This window comes from Mus pahari, chromosome 3 (genome assembly GCF_900095145.1).
Source record: "Mus pahari chromosome 3, PAHARI_EIJ_v1.1, whole genome shotgun sequence".
NCBI lineage: Eukaryota > Metazoa > Chordata > Mammalia > Rodentia > Muridae > Mus > Mus pahari.
Window position 1 is genome coordinate 15326658 of NC_034592.1, and position 25086 is coordinate 15351743.

The window sequence follows — 25086 nt, forward strand, 5'->3', positions numbered from 1 at the left end:
GGGAGGGAGGGAGGGAGGGAGGAAGGGATCACATAAAATGGAAGCTTCTACTTGACAAGTCTTGCTGGTCTCACTTCCTGCTGACGCTGAGACAGAAAGCAGCCTGTGTTGGTGAAGCCCATGGGGGCAGGAGGTACAGGCAGCCTTTAGGTACAACGGCATCTTCCAGCCAACACCCCATGGTAGGAAGCTGTCACTTCTACAGCCACAGCTGGACTCTGAGAAGCATCGGGGGATCATGGTGTACACTCTGCTCCCCAGCTGGTCTCAGAGATGAGGGAGTTTTGGTTGTCACCTTTGGCCCTCAGTGGAGCCACGCTATGGGCTTCAGACTCACATGGGAAGCACAGGAGGGTGGAATGTGCTGCTTCATGCTGGAACTTGCTAGGAGTGTCTACAGGTCACTTCCTGGGAGCTTCTGAGGTGGGGAATAGCTCACAATTGCAAATATGTTTCCATTTCTCTTGACATGACCATGTGGTTTTCCATTTCCACCCAGTAAGATGAAGAACACCATTGATTTCCAAATGGTAAACACACCTCCCATCTCCAGGCTAAACCTCAACTGGCATGATGTATTCTTTTTATACACAATATTGTTGGGTTCAATTTGCTGAAATCTTGCTTGAGATTGTTACATCCGTGTTCACAAAGGTTATTGATCTATCATTTCTCTTTTCTTGTGGTAATTTCTGTCTGTGTTAGTACGGGGGAAGGCTGGCCTTGGAGAATGAGTTGGGAAATAAATGTAACTTCTTGATTTTCAGAGAATAGTGGGGGAAGAATTGCTATTATTATGTCTGGATGGCTTCATCCTTAAAGCCACATGGGCCTGGGTTTCCTCCGTGGACACTGTTCTGTTCATTGATCAAGAAACTACCTTTAGAGAAATGCCACATTGCAGGATTGTACGTGTGTGTGTGTGTGTGTGTGTGTGTGTGTGTGTGTGTTCATGCGAGTGCATGAATGTGTCTTGGTCATCATTTCAATTCCTTTTATCCATATGGGGCTGTTCAGGCTCTGTATCTTTTTCTTAACATTTACTTATTTTAGTGTATGTGTGATGGGACAGGTGGGGATGTCTGTGTGTGTTCACTTACACATATGCATGCTGCACACATACTTTTGGGAACTGGTTCTCTCCTTCCACTGTGAGGATTCCAGGATGGACTCAGGTGTCATGCATGGTAGTAATGGCTTTCATCTATGCAGTCATCTGGTGGGTTCTAGGCTGTAGATTTCTTGAGTGACTTTGGTGCTCAAAGAGATTGTTGCTGAATTTATTGGCACAGACTTATTGAATAATATCTCTATAAATTCACTTAATATTTGCAGAATGTGTATTAATGATATCCATTTATTCCTAAAAGAGACTAATATTCTGCCTTCTCTCTCTTGTTGCTCTTGCTATCACTTTTTCTCTCTTGCTTCTTCACTCCCTCCAAACCACCCCCATCTCTCCTTTGCTAATCTTGGTAGTCACGTTGACATATTGGGAAGGAGGAATCTCAACTGAAGAATTGCCTGCACTACATTAGTCAGAGGGCATGTCTGTGGGGACAGCTTCTTGAGTTCTAGTTGATATTGGAGGGTCCAACCAGGCTGGTAGGCCTGGGCCACATGAGAAAGGTAGCTAAGCATGCCAGGGAAGCAAGCCAGTAGGCAGTGGGCCTCCATTGGTTTCTGCCACAAGGTTTTAGCTCAACTTCCCTTGATAATGAACTAACCTGTAAGCCAAATACACCTTCCCTCCTCAAGTTGTTTTTGGTCATGGTATTTATCTCAGCAACAGAAATGCAAAGAATACATATATTCTGTGCGTGCGTCTCCTCCCAACACCCTCCATCTCCCACCCTATTTCTCTCCCCATTCCTCTTTTAGTTTTCCTCTTTGTGTGTGTGTCTGTCTGTCTCTCTCTCTCTCTCTCTCTCTCTCTCTCTCTCTCTCTGGTTTAAAAGCCTGGCTACCGGTTTATAAATTTTATTGACCTTCTTAAAGAACCAGCTTTGGTTATATTGATTTTCTCTACCATTCCTGGCTTTTTCATTACTATTCATTGTCTCCACCTTTGGATTTCATTTACTCTTTATCCTGGTGTCTGAGGTAGAAAGGGACTCCCCCTCGTCTTCCTCACAGGCCTTCCCCCTTTGACCTCCCAGGCTACTTCAGCGCTGCCCACCAGCTCTGAGACCTTGTATGTGGTTTTTTTTGTTTTGTTTTGTTTCCATTTGGTTTAAAATCAGTTGACATTTCTCTTTTGATCTCTGCTGTCTGTGGTATTTAGAAGAAAGTTATTGAGTAACCAGATGTTTGGGGAATTTCTACAGGCTTTCTAGAGATCTTTTTTCTCTTGGTATTTAGAAAGTCTATAGAGGTTCAGAACTTTCTGTGTGACTTGAATTTGTCCCATTAGTAGGTACATTTTTTTGTGGGTGTTTCATTTTGTCACAAACACTAGCTGCAGAGCCTCTGTTTTCATCTCTTTCCTCTCCCTTCTCCCAGCCTGTGGAGGCTGCATGCAGCAATGCTGGAAACACGTTAGGCAGCTGGGCAGAGGTATGGAAAGGATCTGCGAGGCAGTAGAAGAGGCTATGAGATTGGACAGGCCAGGACTGGTTGTGAACCCTGTGTTCCCTCTGCCTCTGCTTAGAGCCTTGACCTCCTCAGGGTGACAGGAATATCCCATGGTGAGAACTCAACCTAGGGATTCAGGGGCTCCTTGTTTCTGCTCTGCTCGTGTGTTATTTTTATGGGCAGTTTTGTACCCACCAAAGACTTCACATCTGCCTTTGTTGTTCAAAATGAATTCAATTTCTGTATATCTAAAGTAGAACTTTCAGTGACTGAATTCTGCCTTCATTTAAAAAGAGGGATTGGGTATTTTTATGTGTGGTGTGTGCTTGAGTGAGTTTATGGGCATGGTGGTGCTACCGGGGCCTGGAGAACATGTTGTAGGTGGTTGCGAGCTGCCTCATGTGGGTGCTGGGAACTGAAGCCAGACTCTCCGGAAGAACAGCAAGAGCTATGAAGCCTTAGCTATCTCTTGATCTCCCTTTCTCTGGAGGATCCATGTAGCAACACATCTCTTAGGTTCTTCTAGTCTCTACTAGACTTGGGATCTCAGTGGAAACCCTATGTTGAAGGTACAAAGAGAGGAGAGATTGCCATGGGATGCTAAGAGCACAGCTGCCCTTCTCCATCCCAGCGACTGAGGAATGTAGGTCACCCTGCTTCTGTTCCTGACTGTCGCAGTCTCAGAAGTGCAGACAAGACCCTGAGTGGTGGTATGCCAGGTCCTCCTGGCTGCCGGTGCGAATTCAGTCTCCCCACAACCCTGTACCTTTGCTTTGCTGGGACATTGAATGCTGGTTGTCTGGGGCTGGAGGTCAGTATCAATGAGGTGAAATCTACTGGGAAGTGTTTCTTCAGGGTCAGCACACAGAAGCTGTATTCCAGAGGCAGCCAAGGCCGTACCTTGTGCTGGCAGTCAAATTTGCTAGGAGAAGAGTCACCCAGGTGGTGCTGGTTTTGAAGGTGTGAAAGGGTCTTAGAGAACACTGAGGCTCGGCACTAGCAGCAGGGCTGCAGTTCCTGGAGAAGCTACTGGTGAAAGTGCAGCTTGCTGCAGCTAGAGACCCCAGCACTTAGGAGATGCAGTATGCCGTGAGATGATCACCAAGAACAGCGGTGGAGTAGAACCAACTGGAGCCTAGAAGGCAAGCTGTGTGTAGAGAGAAATGACCAAGCCCTTTGGAGGAGCCCAGTATTGGGCTCCACACGAACACCAATCTGAGTCAGATAGGGATAGTTTATTGAGCATTGGCCCCAGGATCAAGGCTGCAGACCGAACTTGGCGGCTAACCGCATCTCCAAGCCAGAATTCTACACAGCTTTTAAGCCTGAAGTCCACCAACATGTGTGCCAAGTTGTTTCACAGATCAGGATTTAGGATATGGGGTTTCCTTAGGAGCATATCTTTGTGGTACCCGTATCCTGCTCCCATTGGTTGGGGTATTCAGCTGTGGTGGGGACTTGCCTTGCCTAACATTCATGTATTAATTGCAAACCAGGATGTCAGTTCCCAGGGACGTCTCAGGAGTTAAAACTATCCTCGACCCATACTCAAATGGATGTCTCACTCCAGATGGCTTCTTACTTTGGTGCAGGTGTCTCTCTTATGCTGGGTCCATCCCAGGGGCAGCTTATCAACAACATAAAAGCTCACACACAGGGGCAGGAAGTGCTGAGGTGAGGTTGGTTCAGGTCCAAGCTTGCTGTGGCTGACTATACAAAGCAGCTCCAACTGACCTCTGCGTGATCGGATCCCAAGATCACCAAAGCACATCACTTCACAGAATCTGCAAATCGTTCAGGCATGAGAAAGTCTAGTAACAGCACATGAGAAAGTTTCCTTGTAACGCTAATAACAGCATGAAATGGTTGAGTAGACAGACAGTAGCTACCCAGGCCAGAACACCTTAACATGGAGAGTCAATTACAGACACTGACTGTGAATCACTTACATGTTGGAGTTTGGTTTTGCTTTGTTCATATTGGAACTATGCCCTGGTTCTGCCCTCTCAAACTAAGGGAGTATTGACATTACTTTTAATTTTCTAGGAGCCCACAGTTGTGAATTTGGAATTTGAAAAAAAAAAAAAAAAGAGATTGAGATGTTGGACTTTTAATAAGGAGACTAAACTTTTAAAGTATTTGAATTTCTAAGACTGTAGAACTTTTACATTTGTAAAATGTTTTACCTTGTGAAATTAAAATGAAAGTGCCTTTGCCCCCTCCCCCGCACTCCAGCTGCTTTCCTCTCTAGCTACTGACCCAGGAAGCAATCCAACCCAGACCAGCCTCTCTCCTTCTGGAGACTTCTGGACTCCCTTAAAGGAGTAGTGAGCGGGTGAGTGGGTGGGTAGATGGGTGAGTGGTGAGTGGGTGGGTGGGTGGGCAGGCGGGTAAGTGGGTGGGTGGCTGACTGTATGTCAGTGTCTTATGTAGGTCAGGCTGGCCAGGGAATAGCTATGGGGCCGAGGATGGTCTTAAGTCTTGCCTTCCTGTTCCCAGCACTGCAGCGCTGAACTGGGCCGAGTGTAGTCCCAGCTTGGATATTGTGGAGCTGGGGATCAAAGCTAGGGTGTCCTGTACACTAAGCAGTTGCTCTTCCTTCTGAGCCTCAGCTCCAGGCCCAAGTCTGGGGCTCTGAATCTACACAGGCTCTCCTGGGATGCCAGTTCTTCAGGAAGTGCGAGTGCTCTGAAGCTGTGATTAATTGAGGTTAAATCTTGAGAGATGCTTGTTCAAAAAAACATTTACCTTCACAAATATGTGTCGTTGTTACAGAAGACAAAAATAAATGATTAAAGAGAAAAACATTTTTTAATCTGTCAAGCTAGAAAGTTTCTCCCCTAAAGTGTTGCTTTTAAATTTTCCCTGAGTGATGAGCCAAAAATAATTTGTATAAATAAATTCCAAAATTTAGGCCTTGATGTAATTTGTTTATGAGCATCTCTGCTTTATCTTAATAAGACTTTAAAAGTGTTCATAAAACGGCCAAGATGTCTGGGAGAGAAATACCTTCTGAAACCAAACTGATAAGGTATACACATGGGCATGTGTCTGTGGGTTCTTGGAAGTGCAGGCCTGTGGCACAGCAAGGCCTCGGTGCTTGGTTGGTGAGGGTTCCAAATCTTTCTAAAAGCCAAGTTGATGTTCTTTCCATCCATTCTCTCCCTGGTTCCATGTGCTACCTCTTCTCCAAACCATAGCTTCTCTGGCTGGTTTGTGCAAATTGGTTTTCCATCATTCTAATAAAAGACCAGAGACTGTTAACTGCTGTGAGGTGAGAGGCTACCATGCTGGCTACCTTCCACTTCTACAGGCGAGGCTTATTTGGGCTAATAGACTTAGAAACTCCAGTCTGTGGTCAGTTGGGCACATGGTGACCTAGTAGGGCATGTGTGGGTCAGCAAGCCACTTACATTATGCTCAGGGAATGTGATATCCAAAATGAATTCAAGGCCACCCAGTACCTTCCCCTTTCAAAAAAACCTTCCAAACTGTACTAGCAGGCCAAGTGCAGAGCCAGATAAAGAAGCTGGCTGACTAAACAAACGTAGAAACATAGTTTTAACGGTCAAAATGACTAAGCTTGCGATTGTCACAACAAGATTAACAATTCTCCTACCCTGCCCCACACTAAATTCTGAGACAAAACCAAGCAATGCCTGAAAAGGTTATTTGCTACACCAATTAAAATAAGCCAACTACCCTGGTGCCTAAATCTGCCCCTTACAAAAGTATAAAAAGGGTGTTCTTTCTTTGTTCTGGGTGTGTTTCTAAGTGTGTGTGTGTGTGTGTGTGTGTGTGTGTGTGTGTGTGTGTGCTAGTGCATTTGCTGAAGTGTGCACATGAGAAGATCAGAAGTAAGATGTCTTCCTTTGTTCCCCGCCTTACTTTTTGAGACTGGATCTCTCATGGTCCCTGGAGCTTGCTGCTTGCTCTTTCAGCTAGACTGGCTGGTCAGAGCGCGTCAGGAGGGCCTCTTGCCTCTATGTCCTCAGCACTGACACCGCAAGCACACACTATCATGCCTGAATCTTATGTGAATGCTGGGAACTTGACTCAGGGCCTCATGCTTTCCCAGCAAGCACTTCACCTGTGGAGCCATCACTCCAGCCCCTGCACTTCAGAGTTTGAGTGCAAATATAGACAGTTGACTTTCTTTTTTTCTTTTCTTTTCTTTTCTTTTCTTTTTTTTTTTTTAATTTTTCGATTTTTTTGGAAACGGAGCAGCAAAGCACAAATATACAATTATCCATCAAAGAATTCTAGCAGTTTTTCTTATTTTTTTTTTTGGGGGGGGGGTTCGAGACAGGGTTTCTCTGTATAGCTCTGGCTGTCCTGGAACTCACTTTGTAGACCAGGCTGGCCTTGAACTCAGAAATCCACCTGCCTCTGCCTCCCGAGTGCTGGGACTAAAGGCGTGCACCAACACTGCCTGGCGACAGTTGCCTTTCCAATGCACACCCAGAGCACCCACCTACAGGGAAGAGGCTGTAACGTTATAGAAGCCCCACTCCCATCATGCCAGGGGACTTTCTGGCTAACAGTGTTTGTGGGAGATGTTGACATACAGAGCAAGGCTATGTGCTCACTTTGATCTTTAGTCCTCTTACACATTTCTAAACCCACCAGGCAGGCAGTAGATGGAGCCACTATGGTTGTTCAGTTTTCAGATGGTCAGTTGACACTTACCGGCCCCTGAGTCTTTTGTGCCATGGAGAAAATCCCAAGGCACTCTGTCAGGCTTCACAGCAGTACCAGGGGCAATGCAATGTCGACCTGGGGTTTCTGCCACAATCCCCATATGCTTTCTTGCTGTTCATGGAGGAATCCATAACAGGTCTCTTGTTTGCTTTAAATCTACAGCTGAAACCTCAGTGCTGATAGTGGGCTGTGTGGCAGAAGCCTCGTGTCTGATCAATGTGTTGCCTGCAACAACTTTGAGGGCGGATGCGTGGAACATCCTTTATGGCCCCCAGGGGAGAGCTGGGAAAACAGAATTCTAACAGAATGTGTTTATTTTTCTTGGCGGCCTGGCTAGGTGTTACAAGGAATGGAAGAGCTTAGCAGTTGGCAAGCAAGAACACAGCCAGCCAAAGGCTACAGGAAACCGAGGACTTTCTGTCATGGAAAATGCCCGCACGTGTCCAGATCCTGAAAGAGTGAGAGAGAAGGTTTTAAATGGCTGTAGGTAGCCAGCTTTTTCATGTAGTGACTCGGCCTTGCTGTGAAATCTCTCCAGGCTGGGAGGTAGCTAAAGTGTTGTCATGCAAACCTGAGGGATTTGCGTTCCGTTCCCAGAAATGTGTAGAGCCAGGCGTGGTGGTGCACACTTGTGATTCTAGTGCTGGCTGTGAGTTCTCTGGCCAGCCAGAAGGCCTACTACGCACATGTCTTAGGGTTTCAGTGCTCTGAGGAGACACCATGACCAAGGCCACTCTTACAGAGGAAAACATTTAATTAGGTTTAAAGTGTCGGAGAGAACCTCAGTCCATTATCATCAAGGCAGGAAGCATGGCGGCCTGCAGGTAGACATGGCACCGGAGAAGGAGTTGAGAGTTCTACACCTTGATTGGAAGCCAGCCAGCAGGAGTCTTTTGCACTAGGCAGAGCTTGAGCACTAGGAGCCCTCAGAGCCCGCCTACACAGTGACACATTTCCTCCAACAAGGCCACACCTTCTACAAGGCCACACCTCCTAGCAGTGCCCCTTCCCATGAGCCAAGCATATTCTAACCACCACAGCACATTCCGGGCCAGTGAGAGAAATGAAAATGTCTCAAAAAGGGGGGGGGGGACTCCAGAGAAACAACACCTGAGTTTGTCCTCTGACCTACACACCACACACACACACACACACACACACACACACACACTTTGTCCTGCCTGAGCCTGGATCATCTCAGGGAGATGGCCTCAGGGGCAGTAGATACAGAGAGAGGCAGGGCACACACCCCACTGACTTGAGGAGTATCTTGGGGAGCCTGGGTGAGGCTGGGGAAAAGGGCTCCAAGTCAGGCCTACTCTGCTTGCTGTGTCCTGCTCTGACCATGCCTAGGCACCAGCAAAAGTGAGTTTGTGTCTATCCCAGAGTGGCAGGTGCTTTGTTCAAATGCACTGCATCTGAGAGGGCGGCGACAGGGAGGACACCGGGTGGAGGAGCCGGCACCCCTCTGAGCAGGCCTGGAGCTCTCTGGGCTATGTGCCAGTGCAGCCTCCACTGGGCTCCTCAGCTGTTCTTTAGTGGCTCTGAGCTACTTATGCTGTTGTCATTGTCATAGCCACTCGGCGGCCTGTAGCATATGGGTGGGGGGCGAGCGATGATGTGATTCCTGGAGCTGTGCAGAGACTGTCCCTCCTACCCACCTCCCACTTCACCATGTGTCAGGAGTCCCAGCCAGTACGGCAACAGCGCTAGGGACCATCTGAAAACCCATCTGTCCCAAGTTGGTGGCTAGGACTCACGGAGCTTCACACTGCTGTGATATGGAGTCCTAGCCCCTAAGTGGGATTGAGGGAGAGTCACCATATTTCACAATAAGAACTGAGATGCTGCCAGCTCTGTGACCTGTCCACCCCGACCATGGGCTTCTCGGCTCCCCATGTCCCATATCCACCAAGTCTTTTCAGCCCACAGGCACAGACAACTTGGCAGCATTGTGAAGAGAGGCAGGACCGTCCCTCTGGACACGTAGGGCCTTCCCACAAAGGACACTCTGCCGTTTCAGAGGAAGTGAACTTTGTGTGGGCCTAGGTACCTTCACAGCAGGGTGTCCAAAGCCACACACTGGGCTAAAGAAAGGGGTTTGCAAGATAAAGGACTTGAGGTCAGGAACATACCCTAAGCTCCCATCACAGGACAAGCTTGCCTGTGGGTACAGATATGGCCATCCACATTGTTCAGCAGAATGGCGGGGTGTGGAAGTTCAGGGTCACGTGAACAGGAGCGGCCTGAAAGCCTCCGCTGGCCTTAACCTGGGTTGTGTAAGCTGGGTTTGAGTGATCTGGGAGGACTGTTCCACCCAGTTTCCTTCTGACAGCACATCCCTGCAAACCAGTGGTTCTGTTGGTGGTGACTCCTTTGTGTGTGTGTGGGGGGGGTGTCAAATGACCCTTTTAAGGGGTCACTGAAGACCATCTGGAAACACAGATGCTATGTAATGATTCATAACAGCAGCAAAATTATAGTTATGAAGTAGCAACGACAATAATTTTATGGTTGGGGGTCACCAGAACATGAGGAACTATATTAAAGGGTTACAGAGTTAGGGAGGTTGAGAACCACAGCTCTAAAGTGCGTTTTTCTCTGACAACCAGAGGCTCAGCTCTTCTTTGTCCCATAATCATCGGCAGTACGGAAGGTCCAAGGTCCTGACTTCCCATCACAACCACCCTGGAAGACTCAAAAAGGAATCATGGCCCTCCCCCTTCCACCCAGACTCTAAAAGCTCCCTGTGGATTCTGAGCTATGGGGAAAGCCACATGGTCCCTGGGAAGCCAGCTGTAAAGCAAGAGGACCTGACTTCAGGCCCCAGCACCTGGTTAGCAAACCAGCTGTGGTGATGGTATACACCTGTCACCTCAGAGCTGAGGGGAAGGAGGCTCCCTAGAGGATGGTGACCAGCAGGTCTAGCCAACCAGTAAGTGCTAGTTTCAGTGAGAGACCCTATCTTTAAAAAAAAGGTGGAGAGGGATGAAGGACACCCAGTGTTGGCCCCTGGCTTCCACATGCATGGGTGCACACGTAACTATACTACATACAAAAGCCCTGTGGCAGTACATCAAACAGACACCCCACAGGCCACATGACCACAGGCCCCCAGCCATCCCCTCAGTGAGGATCAGACTGGTAACAGAGAGTGTCTGCCTCTCGATCCCACATCTGTGACAGTGCACGTTTTCTGAGTCAGCATGCTTGCCGGAGAACTCATTTCTAGGAGAAAACTCAACACACACACACACACACACACACACACACACACACACACACACACACACACAAGGAATGCTATGCAAGCAGGGTCCAGGTCCACGATAAAAGAATGGCCTTTTCCTCAAGTGAGTTAGTAGCTATTTAAAAACTAAATATGCAAACACTTGTAACCTGGGAAATAGCTGTAAAGTTGAGAAATAAAAGCCACAAACTATTTTACATAAAAATTCATGATTATGTGTACATAAAATAAAATTTTGTATAATTTCACATGTATAAGATAAAACAGAATGCTATGTAAAATAAACTTTTCAAAAAACTTAAACTACATTTCAAATTAGAACATAAAAGGTGTAGATGTCCATATACTTTAATGACTTAGAAGAGGTCAGGGGAAGTCAGATTCCTTTTAAAAACAAATGATTGACCCATAGGGGCAAAGAACCAGAAGGAACAAGGACCCAGAGGGAAAAGGAACTCAAGGGGAGACTGGACCCAAGAAGCAGGGACCAGAAGGGTCGTCACCTAGGGGGATCAGAAACTCAGGGGGATCAGGGACCCAAGAAAGCAGGAACCCAGGGGGCAGGAACCCAGGGGGCAGGAACCCAGGGGGACAGGAACCCAGGGGGCAGGAACCCAGGGGGCAGGAACCCAGGGGTGCAGGAGCCCAGGGGTGCAGGAACCCAGGGGTGCAGGAGCCCAGGGGTGCAGGAACCCAGGGGGCAGGAACCCAGGGGGCAGGAACCCAGGGGTGCAGGAGCCCAGGGGTGCAGGAACACAGGGGTGCAGAAACCCAGGGGTGCAGGAACACAGGGGGACAGGAACCCAGGGGGCAAGAACCCAGAGGGGCAGGAGCCCAGGGGGGCAGGAACCCAGGGGGGCAGGAACCCAGGGGTTGCAGGAACCCGGGGGGGGGGCAGGAATGAATCCAGGGGGGCACGAACCCAGGAGGCAGGAATCCAGGGGTATCAGGAATGCAGAGAAACAGAGACATAAAGGAAGCAAGGATCTAGGGGGGAGCAGAAAATCAGGGAAATGGGCCACCCTGAAGAAGAAGGACACCCATAGCCCAGAGTCCTGATCTGAGTCAGAACCTCCAAAGACTTCAGGCTTCAGGAAGTGATGCCAAACTCTTCTGGGACAAATGGAGAGGTCCCCATCAAAGACCTAGGTGCCATAGGATGGACTCGAAGGGACATTTTAAGACTGAAAACCAAAAACTCAAGAGTAGTAATCAGACTTCCACATGGTGATGGCGGTGGGGTGGTCTTTACCCGAGGAACAAGGCTTTCATCTAACTTCCTGCGGAGAACGTATCTATCAAATTAACCACGCATAGTCCAAGGGCCAGGTCTTGAGGTGTGAGTTGGGAAAACATCCTCTACCTGACACACCGAAGGCCCTAGGGTCTATCCTCAGCACTGCACAAAAACAATCAAGTAAATCAAAATAAGGTACAAAACAAAAACAAAAACCAGTTGCCAGTGAAGAATCTTACAACAGGTGAAACTAGCAGTTACACTAAAGTGTGGGTGATGCTCAGCCAGTCAGTGCTCGCCTTGAGAGCACGAGGACTGAATTAGGTACACGGAACCCACATAAGATGGGTGCCTGGTCTGGAGAGATGGATCAGCAGTTAAGAGCACTGGCTACATCCAAGTTCACTTCCAGTGCCCACGTGGTGGTTCACAACCATCCCCAGTCCCAGGGGACCTGATGCCCTCTTCCAGCACGCATGTGGTGCATAGACATACATACAGACAAAGCACTCACACATAGAAAATGGGAAAATAAACAAATCAAAAAAAAAAAAAGAAAAAACATTTTAAGTGGGTGTAGTGGTGTGTAGCTCTAATCCCGGTGCTGGGAGGGAAAGACTAAAGAATTCCTGGAGTTTGCTGGCCAGTCAGTCATCCGGGCCTAACCAGCAAGCCCCAGGTCTTAACAAGAGATCCTGTCTCAAAATATATCTACACATCTGTATATCATCTGTATCATCTATAACATCTATATCATGTAGATGTTTATCTATCTATGTATCTACATATCTATATCTAATCATCTATATATCTAAATATCTATGTAATCATCCCACTATATAGCTGTATATCTCTGTATTTGTATATCTATCTGTATAGCTATCTATGTAACTATCTATAGATACATTGATATATTGATAAATAGACAGACATTGATAAATTGATAAATAAATTGACTGAAGACCAGCACTCTAGACTCACCCCTAAATTAATAAGCATGTGCAGCTCCTACACACATGCACACACTAAACAAATAGGTAAATGAAAGTAAAATGGGGTAATTTAAATATGCTTATGCATAGCGAAGGTGGACTGCATTGAAAAAATAGCTATCTGAAGGGCCAGAGAGCTAGCTTCAAGGTTAAGAATTTAGTTTTTGCAATCATGAAGACCAGGGTTTGGGTTCCAGCAGCCACGGAACAAGCTACACAAACCACAAGTGCATGTAACTCCAGCTCCCAGAGAGTCAATGCCTTCTTCTGTCCTTGGCATGTATCTGCACACACGTGTACATGCACTCATACTCACACACAAACATACATGCACACATACATTCATAACTAATTAAAATATACACTATGATGTCGGTGATTTCCACCTCTTGTGATGCAGACAGCTGCCATCCATCCGTTGTTGCTAAGGGGAATTCTGTGGAGCTGCGGTCTTTGTGGGGCTTGGTGCATTCCCCTTTGCTGATCTGTGATTTGCCCTGGTCTAAGGATCTTTCATCCCTGGTCATGCCTCCCTCAGCCACACTGATGCCTCCATGCCATGAAGGATGCCTATGAGTGTGAGGTCATGACAGAGTCCTTCCATGACATCAACCATGTTCAGTGTGTTCTGACTGGCCACAGCCTTCAGGATGCTTCCACTGGTGAGCAGATGCCTCGTCCCCTAAACGTGGCCTTTCTTATTGAGGAGCTTAAATGAACAGTAGCCTGTATTAGCACCTTGCTTGGTTATGATTTGCATTTCTCTGATAAATATAATTTTTATAAAAAATTGAAACTTATTTTTTTAAAAAAATGCAAGAGAGTTTTTGGAAGCCTAAATTATTTGCAGCCTTTTAGCAAATATATTGAAATCAATTTTGTGAGGTGTTTGCTCAAGTGCCTTCTTGTGTTGTTCACTGCTGCCTTTAGAACTCAATGCCTGTGCATACTAGGCAAGTGCTCTACCATCAAGCTTCCCCTCCAGACCAAACTTGTGTTTTTACTGACCTGCTGGGAGCTTTTGCTGTTATTATTAGATTGTGTTTCTGGGCTCTATATTCAGGTCCTCGATTCTAAATGATTTCTCTGTGGCCACACTGGCACCAGAGACCCAAGATAACACCCAACAATCAAAGACTCTGTCCACCAACACCAAACTTAAAGCATGCCCCAAAGCTCCAAAATGTACCCTATCTCCTGGAAGCCATATATGGACCCCCCCCCCCAATTCAGGCTACTTTCAAAAAGGCCACCCTGGAATCAAAAACCCCAGGTAACACTCCACCTTCTTCCAGCCAACTCCCCTTGGAACAGCCAATAGCCCCAAACTGCACCCCAAGCCCTGGCTTCATATTCTGGCCCACACCTCTGGCTGCCTTGCTAGAGTCCATGCTACCTGTGATCCCAGTTAGACCCACACCCTCTGCCTGCCAACGAGCCTTAGAGCACACCCAGCAACCCTAACTGCCCACCATGGCCTGGTCTTAGTATTCAACTCTGACTGCTTTTCCCCCAAGGCCACACTGGCACTAGGAGCCCAAGGTAAGACACTGTCATTTGCCCACCCACTCTCCTTAAAGCACGTCCATATTTGGGCCCAGAACTCTGAAGTTTTCCCAGAGGCCACATTGGCACTAGAGAACCTGGGGGAGACTTGGCCCTCTGCCCACCAACTCCCCTTAAACCACACCAAACAGCCCCCCAACTGCACCCCATGTCCTGGGCTCACAATTCTGGCTGTTCTCCCAGAGGCCACACCAGCACCAGTTCTTGTGGGAACCATCCTTGGCCCACCAGCTCCACTCTTTTGTTACTGCTGTTTGCATATTTGTTTGAGATAGGGGCTCGTGACTCTCTCTTTAAACCTGAGATGGCCGTGAACTTCTGATCTTCCCGTCTCCATCTCCTGAATGCTCAAGTAACAGGTGTGCACCACCACACCCTAGTTGTGCAATACTGGGAATCAAATCTAGCAAGTGCACACTAGCCAAGCACTCTACAAGCTGAGGTTTGTCCTCAAGCCAGGCTGGCTTTCTGTTTTGATTTTAATGGGGTGTCTGCTGAAGATCTCTTGCCTGATGTCTGGAACTATAAACAGTTTCCCGGGAACAACTGGGCTGACTCCCTAAGACCTATGAGGACCCTGGCTTTTCTTTCTTTTTTTTTTTTTTTAATTTTTTTAAAGATTTATTTATTATATGTAAGTACACTGTAGCTCTCTTCAGACACTCCAGAAGAGGGAGTCAGATCTCGTTATGGATGGTCGTGAGCCACCATGTGGTTGCTGGGATTTGAACTCAGGACCTTTGGAATAGCAGTTGGGTGCTCTTAGCCGCTGAGCCATCTCACCAGCCTGACCCTGGCTTTTCTAAGCAGACCATATCTAACTCCAGTCAGAAATGGAGACCCATTCTAAGTGATGGGCAGGACAGATGGATAGCTGCTGTTGGCTTTGAAGCTGGACAAAGAAACCACAGCCAAGGAAGACAGAGTGCAGAGGAAGCTGGAGGAGGTGGGGGGTCAGGCTCTTTCAGGCAGCAGGACAAAAGGACACCAGCATGTTCACTTTCTACAAGTCTTATTACCTTTCGAACTGTGGGCAACAGGACTGTTGTTTTAAGCCACTGAGTGTGTGCCTGTACATTGAAGCAGAGGCAAAAGGCCAAACCTGATTTGAGCCCTTGTTTTCCTTCTTTGTGCCTGATAAGCAGATGGTCTACTTTCTCTTCTTCCTCCTGCTCAGACCCCCTTGAGTTCTACGGAGAATCTAGCCCTAGTCTGCGAAGAGGACCTCTCCTTGTTCCCACCTCCTCCCCATCTCTGTCAGCTGGAATTGTGGATTTGACATGTGCCCCGAGGGAGGCAGGCCCCTCTGTGTCTTCCCCTCAGGCCCCTCGAGCACATGTCTCGCCAACTCTGGGCTAGTCAAGGGAAGTGCTGGCTCACAGAAGCTCTTACATAGAGAGCAGAAGGGCTGCTGCATGCTCCCAGCCTCTTAGGAGTGCTCTTTCTAGCACTCAGGTGACTTTTTAATGGTCATGTAAATTGCTGTGAGTGAGCCATGAGGGGACATGGGAGCTGGAATGGGGACAAGTCGGTTATGGTAGTGTCAGAACAGGGGGTTACAGGCAGATGGCCCAAGGGGTTATGGCATTGGCTGTTTCCTCTGTGTCTATAAATGGGCTCTCCAGCCCTTCCTGACTGTCATGTTCATAGACAACACTGCCGGATGATTCACATACGATGACTATTCAAAAGTAATGCAAAAAAAAAAAAAACACCGCAGAGCCTGTCTGTCAAGGAACAAGCAGCTTTTGAAAATACAATTTTTCCTTTGTGGTGAGAATATAGGTATGTGAAGAAGGCCAGGTCAGAGGCCATGGGCCGTGTGGAGTGTGGGCAATGGGCAGAGCAGGGTGGGTGGGCACACTGGGCACACTCCATTCTTAGCTGGCAGTGAAGATGGAAGAGTCTGGGAGGGGTGCTCCCTGTGTGGGGAGCTAGAGGAGCCGCACCTTCATCTCAGAAACCTTGCAGCTGTAGTTGTACCCTCTCCATGACTTCCAGTTGACACCATTTGCATAGCTCTTATGGGCACCCCTAAGGTAGAGGCCATTCAGGTTGGAAGTGTGACACTCAGAGTACCACCAGGCTCCACTGTAGCCTACGGCACAGCTGGAAGAACTGTTGTCATTGTCTTGGTCTTTGGTGGAAAAGAACCTGTTTTTATGGGGTGCCAGGGAGTCACCTGTTCAGAAAGAATATGCATCACATAGATGTTAGACGGCCCATCCTCGATTGGAGGATTTATCAGTTGAGATCCAGGTGAGGGACCCAGCTACACAAACCTTGGGAGAGAGTATGCATCAGATAGGACCATCTCCTCCTGGTCCAGCAAGTCCTGGTTGCCATTGGCATCTCTCTCTTTCTAACCACACTCTCGGAACCCTCTGAATAGCATCACCAGGACTGGCTCTCTTTCTCCTGTAGCCTGTATCTCTCTGGGACTTCTCATGACTTCTCTCTTGCCCTGGCTGTCTCTCAGTAGGCACTGAATGGCTTCAAGCCTCCAGGCCTCTAGGGTTCATCCAGTTCTACTTCCTTGCTGGCCATGAAGCTCGCAAGGACCTTCGAATAGCCTCAGGTACCCCACCCACAGGACATGGTCAAAGCATTGCCTGCTTTGTTTGGTTTTCCTTCTGAAAGTTCAAGGTTATATGGTGCAATGTGGGTGCATACATTTCAGAGCTGTCACCATCAAAGCTAGTGAGTGTGTGGCCTGCCTCACTTAGCTTTGAGTTCAGCAGTTAAATGGGTGCGGTCATGCCCCAAGGTTCCCCAAGTCACACTGGGAATCTCTCCAACCCACTGTCCCTAGGCTCATATGCTCTAGGGTGCACGCTCTAAGATGCACTTCCTAAACCACAAGTCCTTCTGGGAAATAAGGGCTGCTGTGGTTTGGAGATGAAACATCCCCTAAAAGCAATGTAGGCTGAAGGCTTGGTCAAAGGCAAGCACTGTTTGAGAGTCAAGTGATTGGACTGGGAGAACTGAGACCTCAGTAGGTAAGTCACTGAGAGATTCCGGGAGATGGTGACACTGGGAAAGCAGGTCCTGGTTTGAAGAAAAGGATTGCTAGGACATGCCTTTGAGGGGTGTTTCTTTCAGCCCCTTTCTTTGCTTCCTGTTGGCCCTAGAACGAGAGGCTTCGTTCCATCACAGGCTTCCACCATGACCTCGGACCTTGGGCCCAAGTGACCAAGGGCCAAAATTAGTCCCCCTCCCTCCTGAGCTTACTGCCTTTAGTTCTCTGTCACAGAGATGGAAGGCTGGCTAACTCAGGGTCCCAGATATGTTCTTTCTTTGTGGAAACAAGGCTTTAACACCCAGGAGATGACCATCTCCTTCTGACTTGAAAGTAGTCAGTGGTCCTCAATAACTAGGCAATGGAGCTGGGTGTGGGTCCTTGGGAGTGCTAACAGGCCGCATCTCATGGTACACACACGACCTAAAGGTGCAGATATTAGTATTTTGCTGATGTCAACCCTTGGCTCAAGGCCACCAGGGGGAGATGCAAAGCAGGTCCTTCTACTCCCAGAGTAGTTCAGAAACACTCACTTCATAGCCCACCCCACCCCACCCCCCAAGCCCCAAGCTGCTCACCAGCACCACCACCAACGAAGTTTCCCAGGATAAGCTTGTATTTCTCGGCCTCTCCCTGGATCTTGAAGGAGCTGTACTTGGCAAAGTCATGCTTGCCTTCGAAGTCTGAAAGATCTTCCCGCAGCTCACTGGTTCCTTCAGGGAGTGGAGGAGGATGGTTAAGGCTCAGCCTTTGCGGTGAGCTGCCACCAGGCATAAGAGATGAGAGTCAGATATCGTATTGATATCTATGAATGATACCGAACTGGGAATTGACTGGGTAGGCAGCAACATCTTTTGGCTACAGAAGTACCTTAGAGGTGCCCTGTGTTTCTAGGCACCTCTGTCTGTTTGAAAGGCAGTAATACTCCTGAAAACCCACTGGCAGTGTTCCCTTGGCATGACCCAGCATGCGTTAGTCTGTGAATTCTCCCAGAGGGCTGTGCTTTCTAATGCAGTAGCCTGAACCTGGATGTGCAAGGTTGTAGATTTTTTTTAAATTGGATGTACAGAAGCAGACACAATAAGGTGTCCTGGTAGTGGGTAAGTGACAAAAGGCTACGTGATTTTCAGTGAAACATCAGACAGGCCATGAACTAGTGTTTTGTACCACAGTGAGAGGAGAGGGTCTGAGGGAGCTTGTTCTTGTGGCTTGTAGAGGCAAGGGGGACTTTTGTAGGACCCAGAGGCAAGTGTTCTGGATGAATTAACAGTTAGAGGTGAAAGATGATGTCCCCAAGACATCTGCTGGGTCCTGAGATGTCATATCCCACAGTTAGAGGAGCCCCTTATCTCCTAACCTTCACCCTGCAGAAGGTCACAGCTGTGATCTCATGCCCTGGGGTGACTTTGCTGAGCCTTGTGTACTCTAACCATCAGGGACTCTTTTGCCCTATGACCCAAGGCCCCAAGGTTACCCCATCTGGCCGGCATTGCCTACCCTGGGTGGTTAGAGCGTGGATATTATCATTCCCCAACCAGAACTCCCCCAGCTGGCTGCCGAAGCCCTTCTTGTATGAGGCCCAGTCCCGAAAGAAGCCCACAGAGCCGTCGAGCCTCCTCTGGAAGACCTAAGAGGTCTACACAGACGTCAACACAGGGACCGGACCTCAAAGCAGAGCAGGGATCCGAGACCCTCAGGACACTGGGGACCTGGTGCCATAGACAGGTCATGGCAGACCCCATACAGCTGAGGGTCAGCTACGAGAATAGGCATCACGTCCCAAGCCACACAGCAGGAACAGGAGTGGCCTCCCCTTCAACGTGTGCTCTCTCGCACAGGTCACCTGCTAGCATTTCTGAGTCTCTACCTTCAGAGAGTGAAGGGCCCCCTCTGAGGTAAAGGGACAGAATCCCACATAGCTCATTTTCTGCTGACCATGGAATTTGGGTTCTGAGAGTTCAGTGACCAGGGTCTAGCCCAACACTCACGGTCCAGCCCCCGCCATCTGTGTCCATGTCACACAGCGTAGTCAGGGGCCTGCAGTCTGGCAGATAGATGGCATACCAGCCCGTGAGAAAGTGGCCCCGGGTGAGCAACTCCTTGCAGGTCCGAGGTGCTGTGTAGAGAAGCAGAGAATGAAGGTGGGACAGGAGCCCAGGTATGCTCAGAGAAGGTGAGCCACAAGCACAAAGTCACACAGCAAGGGCCTGAAGTGGAGGCAGGGACAGAGAACATCTATATGGGGACAGGGTAGGCAATGTGGTCACCTGTAGCACATGACTGAGAAGGCCCAGAGTCTCCTGTGTGGGGAGAGAAAAGACACTGGTCATAAGTGTGAGGTCATCAGCTACATCCCTATTGGTCACTATAACCCTGCAAATACATGAGCTGGATAATTCCAGGACTCGCTTAGGCCCTCCTCTTGGAGTACACATTCCAGCTGCCTGGCTTTTCCTCCACAGCTGTGGTAAGCACTGTCCCTGACAGCACCCATCTTGAGGCATTGTGTACCAAAAAGAGTGGGTAGCCCCTCTTTGCTCCCAGAATGCTTTGCTCCAAGGGCGCTTAGACTATGTTCTGCCAAAGTGTTTACCCAGGAAGCCTTGTGGCTGAGGGGCATCCTTGGCATTCAAAACTCAGGTAGATCCCCTTTGGTCATAAAGAGAACCTGAGATTGTGTCTTAAAGCTTCATTAAATAAATAAATAAATAAATAAATAAATAAATAAATAAATAAATAAATAAGCTTCAATTAGAAAAGATTTCAAATCAGCTTTGCTAATCACTCAGACAGACCACTTACAGGTTCTAGAATGTGAGCCTCAGGGTTTGAATATCCTGGCCCCTGCCACCTACTCTACCCACTGCCCAGACAATAGGACCTCAGACTGAGGCCCCTCTCCCTAGGTGTGTCTGAGCATGGCAGAAATCTCTCCACAGAGCTGCGCACACCTCCCGAGACAGTACAGAGACTCACCTTTTTCTCCACGCTCTCCCTTCTCTCCTTGGTCTCCTGAGGCAAGAGAATACGATACTGATGCCCAGAGCATCTGGTCAGTCAGGAGACCCACCAAATGGGGCTAGCCACCCAAGGCAGGCGCTAGCCACCCAAGGCAGGCACTGGTTAGAGTCAACTGGGGGGGGGGCTGCAAACCAGGGGTAGGGGGTAGAGAACTCATGCAGCCTTCAGGGAAGAGACCCCAGGGCCCGGGTTGGGCAGTCCCTCCCCCTCTCTCTCTAATCCCTGTGTCTTATGGACAGTCGAGGTGCCAGGTCTAGCACCCCTCAGCCAAGCATCCCTCTGCCAAGGTATTACCCTTGGGTCCAGCTGGCCCTGCCTTTCCAGGATGTCCAGGAAGGCCACTCTCTCCTGTAAAACCAAACACACTTCCTGAGCAATGCATCCACCATTATTCCCCTAGAAGATCTTTGCCTAGGTGGCAAACTCCTGACCCTGTCATGCTGGCCATAGTGATCTTTAGGACTATATCTAGTCTTACTGAGGAGTGCAGAGGGCGGGATGTAGCCTATCTATGGCTGAGGAAGACACAGGGGTGGGGTATACCCTACCTGTGACTGGAAAGGATTCGGGGGGGGGGGGGAGGTATAGCCTAACCCATGACTGCACACTAGGTCACACAGTTCCTAAGCTTTTGTTTGCTCCTCTGTCCAAGCCGAGTGGACCAGGCCTAGGCCACAGTGACTTCACAGTGGGAGACATGTCTTCAGAGATGCTGTCCTACTAGGTCTCTACAAGGAGAGGACAAGCCTCTCACACAGTGTCCATGAAGAAAGCTGTGGCTGTATCGTGCCCAAAGAACCTGTGCTGGCTACTCTTTATGTCAACTTGACACAGGCTAGAGTCATTTGCAAAGTGAGGACATGGACTGAGAAAACACCCCCACTGGATTGGCCTGTAGGCAAGTCCATGGGGCATGTCTTGGTTAGTGGTTGATGTCAGTAGGCCCAGGTCACTGTGGGTGGGTGGTATCTCCTGTGTTGGTGGTCCTGGGAGCCAAGAAGACAGGCAGAGGAAGCTTTGAGAAGCACACCGGAAAGCAGAGCTTCTTCATGGCCTCTGTATCATCTGCTGCCTCTAGGTTCCTACCTGGAGTTCCTGCCCTGACTTCTCTGGATGACTGACTACAAGCTGAGAGATGAGATTAAACCCTTTCCTCCCAAGTTGCTGTTGGTCATGGTGTTCCATTATAGCAATGGAAGCCCTGACTAAGATGTCTCCTAGCTCAACGGAGGCTGTGAGGTGACCACAGGGTCCTCCTTGCAGGTTCTGATCTCAGGTGCCACTCTGGCCCCAGCACAGCACCACTGGTCTCTGCAGGAGCTTGTAGGCTCCAAGCTTCCATTGTCAGGTGTACCCAAAGGTGGAGTGGACCTGTCCATCCCCTACAGATGGATATGAGGGTCAGGAGAAGCACACTGCTGCAGGCCTACTGACAATACAGTGCCTGGGGCACATTAGTTCTCACTTTGAGTCAAGTTAGCAATGCAAGCTGGTAGCAATTCAGATCTATGGAAGTGAGATCCGAAGCGAGAAGTAAACACCCCTCCCCCATGGCTGGCTATCTCGTCCGGGCCATGGGACAACCTCTTCTCCCAAGTCCTTCATTGGGGCTCTGGGGACAGATATCTCTTCCCTTGCTGGGACCACAGTGGTGAGCAGGCAAGTGAGACTCAGTCTGGGACCACCCACATTGGTTTCAAGCCTCTCACAGAGGTGTTCAGCTTTGTCCTGTCCCCACCAAATCATCGCCAGGCTGGAGTCCCTTCAAGCAAGGGGCTCTCCTACTGAACTCCAGGGCACATCTGACTCAGGAAACATAGGTACCAACCACTGTCCCCACTTGGGGAGAACAAGTATGCTTGAGGTCTCCACAAGTGCTAATGTTGTGGTTCTGTGTCCCAGTGACTGTACCCTGCAGCAGATCCCATATGGAGGCTGCCTCACTCTTCACTGGAGGGCCAGGTCAGGAAGGGGCTGGACCTTTTGAGCCTCTGCTCTATTGTGTGAGGCAGGCGAGGAAGAAAGCCACAGCCCAGCTTTCAGGTGGGACTGTGAAAGTGTCTGTTTCCCTAGATGTCTTACAGTGGCCAAGTGGAGCAAACATAGATAGGGGACTGGGGGTGGGGCTGAAAAACACGCCTGGAGCACCTAAGGGGGTCCAGAGAAGCCCTCCTGGGCCTTTCAGACTAGTTGGACCTGGTTTTTGTCATTGTCCATTCTGTCAAGGTATCTGGTGTCAGGGAGGGCCCGAGGTGGGCATCCAAGTTCAGAAGAGCTCCCATCATTACTGTCCTTTCCGGGCAGTAATGTGACTTCGGACCCCTCCACCATTACTGCCCCCTTCCATGTTCCCTCCTTCCCCAGCTCACACCTTTATCTCCTTTGGCACCTGCCTCTCCCTTGGGCCCTGCAGCTCCAGGCAAGCCAGGGCAGCCTTGAAGGATGGTGAGCTTGTTGTAGCCCTCCAGATCCAGGACCTTCACCTCTGCAGAACAACACAAGCATCAGTTGGTACGAGCATCATATGCCACCTGCCTTGAGGGCAACTGTCAGCTCGGCCATGTCAGGCAGAGGGCTGTGGACAGAATCGGCAGAAGTCAGGTCTTCCTGTGATGGAGTCGAGGCCAATCATTGCCCTGGGAAGATGGGCAGATGGGAGGGGCATGCAGGACAGATCTGTGTCTGGTGGGGGAGGGGCTGCTTGGGAAGGAACTCTCCAGTTACCAGTGCTGTCATTTGACAGATCACCCAAACCCCACTCCAGTGTCTGCCTCCTCAGGTTGTAGGAACTAGAGAGAAACTTGGGAGTTAAGAGCACTTACTCCTGCAGAGGACGCAGGTTTGATTTCCAGCACCCACATGGTACCTTACAATGGCTGTAACTCCAGTTCCAGATGATCTGATGCCCTCTTCTGGCTTCTGCAGACACCAGGCATGCAAATGGTGCTCAGACATGCATACGGGCAAAACAGCCACACACACTTAAAAATATGTTTTCTTAGAGAATGGGGCTATAGCAAGGTTCAACTTGAGAATGAAAATTAAAGTCTTGCCATCATTCTAGAATTCAGAGAGAGCTTTGGAAATGGTTATGGAAAAACAAGAGTCAATCTTACTAGGAAACTGAGTTAATGCAACATTTTTTTTTCTCCAACTCATGAGGGTGACCTTGGACTAAAAGAGGTCTTCTAGGGGAGGGGATATGAATGCCCCAAGGCACATCTGGAAACCAACAGAAGCTGCTACATTTTGTAAAATATTGTTAATTTGCTGGCTTGTGAAATTCATATCTCTGCAGAAGAACACTTGAGATATCAGAATAGGGCAAGATTCACTTCGGAGTCCAGAGAACTGTCTTTGGTATGCTTCTTGCCAGGTTTTGGTTTTTGTTTTTTGTTTGGTTTGGTTGGGGGGGATTGTAATTATGACATCTCTCCCTTCCCTTTCTCCAAATCCTCCCAAACCCCTCCCCATGCTCAAATTCACGGCCTTGTTTTTCATAAATTGTTATTGTTTATGCATATGTATAAATAGATTGCATATGTATATTTATATAATATATATACATACATATGTATATATACATATAATATATGTATATTTATATACATATAAATTCCCAAATATAACCTGTTGAGCCCATATAATGTTACTTGTGAATATGTTTACAAGCTCACAGTATGACACTGGACAATCATTTGGTGGGAAGGACCACCTCTCCCGCTCCCAGCATTCCTTAGTTGCCTGAAGCTCTTTGTGTAGTGTTGAGACCTCATAGGCGTTTCCCTGTCCAGTTTCCCTGCTGGGCTCTTTCCCTTGCAGTGGGCTGTGCCTTGCTGTCTGAGTCCCTTCTCTAACCATGTCACCACTTGAGACAGCTGCCCTGTGCTTAGGAGTAATATCCCCAGGGGATATCAGAGCAGAGATGATCAGGAATATTCTCCAAACCCAAATCCTTGCCCATACGTACCAGGATACTCTGGGGTGCATCTTTACCAAAGTTACCAAGGGGGTGTGGCAGCCACAAATTAGAGGGTCCTAGCATCTCTCTCCAAAGTCCCTAAGACGGTGGAAAACTCAGGTGTCATCCATCTGTGAAGTCCCTGAGGTCAGACTGAAGGCCTTAGGGTCCACAGAGTCTCCACCTGAGCCAGTGCTAGCCACTCAGAGTCTGTCCTGAGGGTGGCACTGAGCTGACAGGAGCTTCTCAGAAGAGGTGGGCACAGGGACACTAGAAGGCATTAAGTGGGTAGTTAACCTGCTCTCGGGGACTTAGAGTCCTTCTCACCTGGGCACGTGCCAGCCGCATAGATGGTCAGGATCAAGACGAATAGTGCGGCAGATCCCAGGGCCATGGCAACTGGTCGGCTCCCAACCCCCTCTAGAGCTTTGCAGAGGTACTCTGCTCTTATAGGGCAGGAACCCCACATCCCCACCTTGGGCTCCAATGTCCCAATCCCCAGGAGACAGTCACTTCCTGGAGGCCTCTGGTTGCACAAGAGACCTAAAATAGTCCCAAGGGTATGGAGACATCTCATTCAAAACACACAGTGAACGTGTCAAGGAGTAAACTCCATGATCAATCCTGGTGGCTCTATAGGAAGAGAGATGACCAGGACACATGCATGTGCAAATCCACACACCCATATGCTTGCAAATGTATGAGTACATATACCTTCATGCTTATACACACAAAATGAATGAGCACATGTACATGTGCACATAT

General features: G+C 48.8%; 1 protein-coding gene across 1 annotated transcript; it reads right to left on the minus strand.

Annotated features, from left to right (window-relative positions):
• Nucleotides 1–16149: 16149 nt before the first annotated feature.
• LOC110319223 (ficolin-2) lies at nt 16150–24730 on the minus strand. Its single transcript, XM_021194681.1, has 9 exons — nt 24649–24730; nt 22732–22845; nt 20655–20708; nt 20316–20351; nt 19607–19639; nt 19328–19455; nt 18837–18966; nt 17918–18052; nt 16150–16502 (listed from the first exon to the last, which is right to left on the minus strand). The coding sequence occupies exons 1-9, from the start codon at nt 24713–24715 to the stop codon at nt 16255–16257; spliced, it is 945 nt and encodes a 314-aa protein (XP_021050340.1). The 5' UTR covers nt 24716–24730; the 3' UTR covers nt 16150–16254.
• Nucleotides 24731–25086: the final 356 nt, after the last annotated feature.